Here is a 9,254-nt window from a genome sequence, read left to right on the forward strand (position 1 = left end):
ACTATCATACTCACTCCCCATGATCTTCATACCACTTCTGAACATGTCTGAAGCCGTGTTCCAGTTTGTCTCACAAGCTTGAACACAAAAATCCCATCTGAAATCAGCAGATGTGAGGCGGTCGGCCAGCTAACGGGGGACTGAACCCGTTCTGGCTCAACCTAACTATTTGGTTAGCTGTGAACTTTGATCTTTGCTTTAGAACATGCAGGGGTTTTTTTTTTTTTTGTTTTTTTTCCATCTCTGGTATTTTTTGGTCTGATGGATGTTACTCAAGAACTGTACAAGCTGGATGCCTCATCTGTGTGGACAGAAATGATAATGGATTTGGGCAAACAAAAAAGGAGGATCTACACATCTTGTGTGATAATACTCATTGCGACAGCTTTGATCGGTTCAGCACTAATCAGTTGTAAGAGAAGCTCGATTTGGCCAACTTCACCTCCATCAGACGTCAGCACTGGCTAAAATATCAAGTCAAACATCAATACTGAGTCACATGTTGCTGCCTGCTTGTTGATTCATTCCAGCTAAATGCAAGTCTTTATAAACTTCATTTCACTCAACGTTTGGACATTTAAAACACAATAATCGATTACTTTAATCACAGGTACTGCTTTTATTTTATAATTAGGTACTAAAATCTTTCACAGCAACATGTGTTTTCTTTACTGTAAACATGCTGTGACTGAGAAAAACCCAGCTACCTGCAAAGTTTCTGGATCAAATGAAAAAGATGAAAGCGATTAAGAGCGAGAAAGCTGGGACACATTTTTTTATCCGATGGATCTAGCCAGATTTCGGAAGAAAACAGGACGATCCTGTTGGCTTATTTTGCGTAGAATAGCAAGCTGGGTGGGCTGAGGGGAGAATATGTTTCCATAGGAACATAATTCGTCTGAAATCAGGTTTGTGCCACTGGAGACAAGGTGGGCATTTATTAATTTCAAGTAAGATTAGGTAGCATATTTTTGTGGCTAGCAGAAAAAATGAGGCGAGATGATGTGTTTAGCAGAAACAGTTTTAAGCTACAAAAATCATGACCTTCACCATCCACCACACTTTCATTAATGTCAGTGAACTGAACCAGAGCATTCATTTGATTTATTTGGCTCTACATTTCATGTCTGAAATTTAAAGGTGTGGTTCACTGAAAAAACATTTTCAAATTTTTATATCTGATTATAATCGGTCACTCTGAGATTTTCATGCAGGCCGAACATGAAACCAGTCTCCTACACCTAACTCCCATCTCCTGCATTAGCTTCTGATAGAAAATAGATGGTGAAACTCTGACAGATCTACGTCCCACAATCTCAACATTCATGGACTCACAACAGGGAAGGCTGTCGTTAGTTTGCAGTCCAAGACAGCAGAGAACATCTTGGCAAGTAGAAGCTAACCATATCATTTACAGATTAGAGGCCGCTGCAAACGAATTGATTAAGCGAGTGAACCACACCTTTCAACAAAAACAGATGAATGTATAAAAGAACTTGAGGCAAAAGCAAAGCAAACGCCCCTCCCAGTGGCTCGCTGCGGAACAAGTCCCAATATGACAAGAAGGGATTGTGATGGACTTGAACGTGTTGAAAATCTGCCAAAAAGATCTGTTAGAAGAGTCATCTGTAGGGCATGTTCTGTCAAAAAAACTAATAAAAGAGCAGAGTGTGTCCCCAGGGAATGATTTTCATGTGACACACTCCAAGCCTGATCACTGCAGTGCCGTTTCATTTAAGTGGTGCTAAAGATGTGTTGACTTGACTATCTCTAGATTTTACAGTGAGCTGCTAATTTAGACCATGTTAATGTTTATTTCCAGATAATACAATAGCAATACCAGCACCTGTTAGACTAAGGCAGTTAATGTTATGTTGCTAACAATGTTATCTTGCTTTGGCATTATTTGAACTGCATAGTTTGTTGTCTCTATGAATTACACTGACATTTGTTCAACTAGTATATTGCTGCAAGGACAGAAAACTGCTAAAACTTTGCACATTTAGGAAATAGTGTAATTGCATTAGTCAGTCATATCCTATATATATACACATACATGAATAAATACAAATAAGGTGGTTGAGAACAGCCCTGTCAACATGACAGCCGTTGTGGTTGATGTGGCAGTACCAAGTGATGACAACATCAGGAAAAATGAACATGAAAAACTAGAGAAGTACCTTGGCCTCAAAGAAGAACTTGAGAAAGTCTGGGGAGTGAAGACATCGGTGGTGCCCGTGGTCATCGGGGCACCCGGGGCAGTAGCCCCCAAAGAAAAGACTAAAGCAGATCCCGGGAAAAAGATCAGACATCTCAGTCCAGAGAAGTGCAGTTCTAGGGACAGCTAAGATACTGCGCAGAACCCTCAAGCTGTCAGGCCTCTGGTAGAGGACCCGAGCTTGTAAAGATGAGACCACGGGCAGGTCCCAGTTCTTGCATGGCCAGCATACTCACCGGACATGTCACCCATTGAGCATGTTTGGGATGTGATTGACCGGCGTATACGACAACGTGTTCCAGTTCCCACTAATATCCAACATCGCACTGCTCCGACTCCACCTTTGGGAATTACTTTTAGCATTTATTTCTTGTTGTTTGTATTGCTTGCTTGTTATATTTTGTCCTGTACAGTGACCTTGAGAGTTTTGAAAGGCGCTTGAAATAAAATGTATTATTATTATTATTATTATAACAACTTTGCACAGCCATAGAAGAGGAGTGGACCAACATTCCACAGGCCACAATTGACAATCTGATAAACTCTATGCGAAGAAGATGTGTTGCACTGCATGAGGCAAATGGTGGTCACACCAGATACTGACCGGTTCTGAGTCCCCAGACCCCCAATAAAGCAAAAAAACTGCACATTCCAGGGTGGCCTTTTATTGTGGGCAGTATAAGGTACACCTGTGCACTACTCGTGATGTCGGATCAACATCTTGATGTGGCACACCTGTGAGGTGGGATGGATTATCTCAGCAAAGCGCAGGTGCTCACTATCACACATTTGTGAACAGTGTTTGAGAGAAATGGTAATATTGTGTATCTGGAATGAATTTTAGATCTTTAAGTCCATCTCATGAAAAATCAGAGCAGAAACAAAGGTGTTGAGTGTATATGTGAGGGGGCAAACTTTTCAAGATGAATGGTGACAATGGTGGCCATTTTGAAGTCAGCCATCTTGGATCCTTCTTTTGTTTTTTCAATAGGAAGAGGGTCATGTCATGTGACACATCAAATGTATTGGTAATTTCACAAGGAAACAATGGTGTGGTTAGCCATCATGGTCACCACCCATCTTGAAAAGTTTTCCCCCTCACATATACCAATGTGCCACAAGCATGACATCATCACCAACCGTTTCCATTTTATTAAGGTGTATCCATATAAATGGCCCACCCTGTAGATATAATAATATAATATAATATAATATAATATAAATCCTGAGTTTTCAGACTATGATTTTAAAAATCCAAAATGGCAGCAAACAGGATATTTTGGCTTCACCTTTGAACAGAAGTTGAATGAATTATGCTCTCCATCATTAATCATGTTGATGTTCCAACTTGTCCCAAAATCCACAAGCTGAAAATCAGTTAATCAGTAGATTTTCTAAGTGTGAAAGACTCTGCTGTGATTATTGCTTAAGTCAGCACATACATTTAAAAATATCTTTATTATGAAATAAACGTTCCTACTTCATTTGTCTTTCACTGAATTTTCCATGAAACGTCTACACTTTGTCCTGATAAATGCCTAATGTGACCCAGTGTCATTTATTATGCAACCACATTTTTCAGAAATGTGGTGTTTTCGTGAAAACAAAAATATTCATTGCAAACATTCCTCATTATTAAGGATACTTTACCGTCACTCGCCATCGTCTCGATGACTAGACTGCATTTAAAGATGGGCTAAAGCCTCTTTTTTTGCCTTTTGAACCATCGCAGATCTGTTAGCGACACCAGCAGCCGAGGATATCTGCTTACTTTGCACATCTTTGAGCTTTTTACTACAGACCACACTGACGTGTAGTATGGCCACATACTGTAGGCACGTGTGCTGCTTTTGCACGCAGTCATCCTACTTGACTGAGAATCAAAATAAAAGTGAAATCACAACATTTCTCTATTCTAATGAAGAAATAAGCAGGTTTGTTTTTTACTAGCAGGATATCTCTTCTTTCTGTGGTGTAACAAGACTAACACCACTGTGCCTCGACTGTTTTACCTGTTGGTATGGGAGAAGAAACGCCGACAACAGCGGGAGGCAGAGGAAGCAGTTCCGATATCCTGCTGCATGAATGCATCTGACAAAGAAAGAGGGAAAAAACCCACCAGTAGTTCCACCTGATCTCAGAGACAAACAAATAGATGCATCAGAAGTGTAAAAAAATTATCCCTGGCTGTCTCCCAAATGAACCAGCCAGGGAAGAGGAGATGCAGGGGGCGGAGGACTAGGACAGTCAGGTCGGTATTCCAGGGATGTAGTCTCCAGCTGAAAGTGGTCTCACTTAAACAGCATCCAGGTTAACGGTGGACCTCTGAGCTGAAGGAGGAAGAATGGAAAACGCTGTGCTGCTGGAGGAGGCAGCCAGCAGTTAGTCCTTTGTGCGTTGTGTCAGCGAGGATTACCACCGTAGAGGAGAGGAGGGGGAGGAGGATGGCCGGGGAGAGAGCCTGCCCGATGAGCTCCGCATTCAGCCTGATGTTTCCTTGCTTCCGCACAAATCTAGGCCAGTGGGCTTCGCTCTGGGCAGGCTTCCTTGGATGCTGCGTTCCATCTCCCCAGAGGGGGGGTTGAGCATCAGTAGCACACATGTGAAGCTAACTCGCTGTCTTTATAAGACCAATATGTCCAAACACATGCGCATCAAGCTCTGCATAAAGATTTACAGCCTTTCACAGCCCATTGGGACGCCGTTCGACCTACTGCCAATGAGCAAACAGAGGGGAGGGGGAGGGGCATGTGTTTTTCAAGCGCAGGGTTTGGATGGTTTTATGTTTGTTTTATTTTGAAGAATTGCTCAGGAGAAAGAAGGGGAGGGGATGATTTTGATGAATGGACACCTGCCACAGTCCTCATTTCCAGCCACAAAAATGGTTTCATTTATGCAGCCGGCAGCCCCCTTCAGGCTCACACAGCAGAGACTAACGAGGGGGACTGCGTCCGTGTGTTTTCAAAATGCTTCCCTCCCTCGCCTTAGAAAATTCTCTTTCATGTGGTCACGTCTGCGAGAGACGTCAACATTACGGTTACAGAAGAATAAAAGGAACTCTGCCAGAGAAGCATTCTGCTTATCCTGGCACACACACACGCGAACGTACAGCTGGTATTGGCAGGACACACACAGCCAATAAATGGATGGCTGCTCAGGGAAGTGGTTGAATCACAAGCTTATAATGAAGTTTATCACACCACACTCCTGCCTCTGTGCAGCAGACACGATGTCAACCGCTCAACAGTCGTAACCGACACTCAGAAAGGGATTTTATCAGATATCAGTCGCATGACATTTTTATTTGTAGGACTCCAAAAATGCAGATTCTGTTAGAAAAGATCAAACAGAAGCAGCCAGGATAAATAGCAGTGAGAAATCTAATCTGTGAGGCAAACGCTGGATTTATGTCCCATCAGGTCACACGTTATGAATTATTTTAGCTTACCTTAGAAACACACACGGTCCTTTAAGTCCCATATCTGTTGCTTTATAGTTCAAAATCCTTTTAACACATGAAGCTAATCAGCCAGTCACATGCAGGCAGCCATCTAGATGTGGCACCAGAATGAGGGGAAAAAACACTTTGAATGTGTGATGGTTGTTGGTACCAGACAGGTTGCTCTGAATATTTCAGAAGTAGTTGGGATTTTCACCCACAACCACCTTTACAGAGTGTGCACTGAAAATGAGAAAACATCCCATCAGCGGCAGTTGTGCAGACAGAAATGCCTTGTTGATGACAGATGTTGGGCCGACCGGTTTGAAATGTTTAAAGTCAACAGAAGCTCAAATAACCACCAATTCTAAATGACGTCTGCAGAGTGCTTCAAGCAGGTCCAGTGGACCCATCTTCTGATGCTACTTCCTGTCACAAAGCTCAGATCGTCCAACTGGTTTCTTGAACATAGCGATGAGTTCACTGGACTCCCAACGGCCTCCGCACCAGCCACCAGATCCCAATTTAGCCCAAAAACTTTGGGTTATTGTGGAGCAGGAGATCTACATGAAGGATGCTGTCATCTTAATATGGACCAGAACGTCTGATGAATGTTCCCAACACCTTGCTGGAGCTCTGATATGACGAATAAAGAAGGTAAAAGGAGGTCTAACCCTGCAACAACAGGGTGTACCTAATAAAGTGACAATTACCTTTCTTAGATCTGAAAATAATTTATGGAAATTGTTAAAAAATGCAGAACTGCGGGGTGAAAGAGACTTAGTGCACTTCTTGTTTTGTCCACATACAAAAAGCTGTCAAATCTTCACACAGCCGTCAGAGACAGGGTCTCTAATGCTGACTCTAATGTCGTCACAATTACAGGACAGACCAGGGCCAGGAAACTACTGATCCAGATCTCCATTCCAACCTAAATAATAAGAATCGGATTTAGACACAGGCTAATTCAAATCAACTCAACCAACGCTTTATTAACATAGATGTAAAAGGGTTTCCCCCCCCACTTTTAGTACAATTTGTTTTCTGTCAAGTCACAATGGCTTCAGAGCACAAAGTCCGGACGTTTCTCTAAATAGCAACATTCCCCAAATCCTGTAGGAGCTGGGGAATGTTCTGATATTCCCCAGCAGGAGATACAATTCACTGCTTGTTATGCATGGCTGAAAAGACCTAAAAGGAAGCACAGACAGGGCTAATTCTGATCATGCTGTATCAACAGCAGCAGGCTCTACTCCTGGTTTCTTAGGAGTCTGTCCACTCAGCTCAGGCCATTTGTATCAATCACCAAAGTTTAGTATCAAAACCCTGGAGTCAAACTTCACCTTTAACTCTAATTCCAATACTCCTTCCACTGGAGCAACAACACATTTACCCTCAACCCATAAAGATGAGATAGGCATTTTTAAAGAGACTAATAGTCTTTTTACATCATAACAATGTTAACAACTTCATAATAAACATCTATTATTGCATATAAAACTTCACAGTTCATAGACTGAAGCAGACAGCTGACACATATACATGCACAGCAACATTTCCACCAAGATCTCCATAGAGCATCATTCAAAATCAGTTTTTATTCATGTCTGCGCCAATCCAAATCTTTTATTATCAATTTCTCTCTGGTTCTGCTGATTCAGTTCAAAACTATGGAAACTACTGCCAAACCAAAGATTTAGGCTGAAAATTTAAAAAAAGAAAAGTCACTTTTTTAGACATTTAGAAAAAATATGTTTGAAAAAAGCAAAATGAAACTACTTTAGGGAGATCTCAACATCAAAGAATGCAGTCAAACAGGGCACCTTTTACGTAATGTAAGAGGGCTGTGACCGTGTAATAGAGGGTGGGTGTGTGTGTGTGTTTACTGCAAAATATCTCATGAGTCAGTGATCGGATTTGAACGAAACCCCCAAAAAGCAATCATCAGATGTAAATCTACAACTGATTAACTTTTTGGAGTCAAACTCATTCAAGATAGTCACCACTAATTGAGTTTAGCAAGCACAAATTAGACCATAGCTCATTCAATTTTGCAGATACTGAGGTATAATTGGACGTGGTAGTAGCCCAGTCATTCACAACATATACAGCAAAATATCATGTTATTTTCAAGATTTGGCTTAGACATCTAAAAATCCATCATTTCTCACTATAAGATATTGCTTTTATTGAATGCTAGGTCTTTTATTATTATTATTAAGTCCAATTAACTGATCACTTCTATACTGGTATCTATGAAACATTTTAGACTAAAGCGATGTATTTACCCACCTATAACCATTTGCAGCTCCAATTTAAGGCAGCTACTGCCAGCTTTTATTATTGTCTCAAAAACTGACAGCTGTGCAGGATTAGGTCTCACAGGGTAATGTCACCATTTTTGCAAATGTCAGTTTTACCAAAGTCTTGATAAGCCTCTAAATAATCCAATGAGCTATTTATTACTCAACCGCTTTTAAGAGTTTATTGCCTGAAGTCTGGTTATGTCTAATGCATGTTCCTATAATTAAACCCGTGGGTGGTGGTCAGCAAACTGGAATACAACTTGACCAACTGGAACAATTAGCCGACATTAGCTTAAAAGCCAAGTTATCCCAGGAAAAGACAACACCTTCCACGTTCATTTTGATACATTTTAAAACACATAAAGCGACAGTGAACGAGATGCAAAAGCCGAAACACATGCATCTATTTATAGCATAAACGTATGCTTCTAAATTTAACGTTAGCAGCAACCGGTCCGAGCTGCTTCCTGTCGTCCACGACATGCTCAGCTAATAAATGTATGAGCTATGTTTAACTGGGAAATTAACCACACGCCTTTCATCTCCAAAGAGACCGGACACAACTAAGTAGGTTTCAAGTAAACGAACATCCGCTGAGCCATAAGCTCCACCATTCATCGACACTGACAGGGAAACCTGTGAACAGTATCCTGGATGGATTGATAAGGATTGCAGGACTGTTCCCTGCTGTAGCATGAATAACATTTACGCTAGCTGGCTAATATTTATATAGATTTTTAATCAACTCATTCCATGATGTAAGCCACTTACCTGACCTTTCGCGAGAATCCCTACTTTGTGGTAGAATAGAGGTCCATGTCGTTGCCTACTAACATCGTTGACTTGATTTGTTTAGGTAGAGTGAAGGTTTTGCTGCACACAGCCATGACAACACGCCCATGCATTGCGTCACCGGTCATGCTGCCTTCATGGCCAGCTCGTAATAAACAAAATTAGGTTAATATGGTTAAATTAGGCATTCAAACATTTATGGCCTATGTCCAATTAAAAATTATTAATGGTGATAATAATATAACGAAACCCTTGTATTTTTGTATAACTTAGCCTGAACATTTCAAATTTAGTTCTACTTTTGTGAAAGGTAACTTAAGGCAGCTGTTCTGCTGTCTTGTTCTTCCAGTCATTATTTCTCCTTTTTTATTTTCTCCTACTTTTCATACTTTGCCATTAGGACTAATGGCATTAAGAACTCATCCTGCCAAAAGAAACAATAAAAGAGGAAATAAAAAAATAGAAAATAAAGTTTTGAATAAAAAATATAGGAAATGTG

General features: G+C 40.9%; 1 protein-coding gene across 3 annotated transcripts in view; it reads right to left on the reverse strand.

The window, feature by feature from the left end:
- The window catches only part of mib2 (MIB E3 ubiquitin protein ligase 2), a 45,666-nt gene extending 36,795 nt beyond the window's left edge, over positions 1-8,871 (reverse strand). Inside the window, exon 1 of one of the 3 annotated variants that reach the window (XM_015966992.3) lies at positions 8,735-8,871. Coding sequence is in view for 2 of the 3 variants with exons in the window: in XM_015966990.3 (XP_015822476.1) it covers positions 4,231-4,309 (79 nt within the window). In the remaining variant the exon portion in view is untranslated. Of the gene's footprint in view, positions 1-14; positions 177-4,230; positions 4,514-8,734 lie in introns of those variants that run through there. The other 2 variants (XM_015966990.3, XM_015966991.3) reach the window with 2 other exon arrangements.
- Positions 8,872-9,254: the final 383 nt, after the last annotated feature.

The sequence above is a fragment of the Nothobranchius furzeri genome, chromosome 15 (genome assembly GCF_043380555.1).
Source record: "Nothobranchius furzeri strain GRZ-AD chromosome 15, NfurGRZ-RIMD1, whole genome shotgun sequence".
NCBI lineage: Eukaryota > Metazoa > Chordata > Actinopteri > Cyprinodontiformes > Nothobranchiidae > Nothobranchius > Nothobranchius furzeri.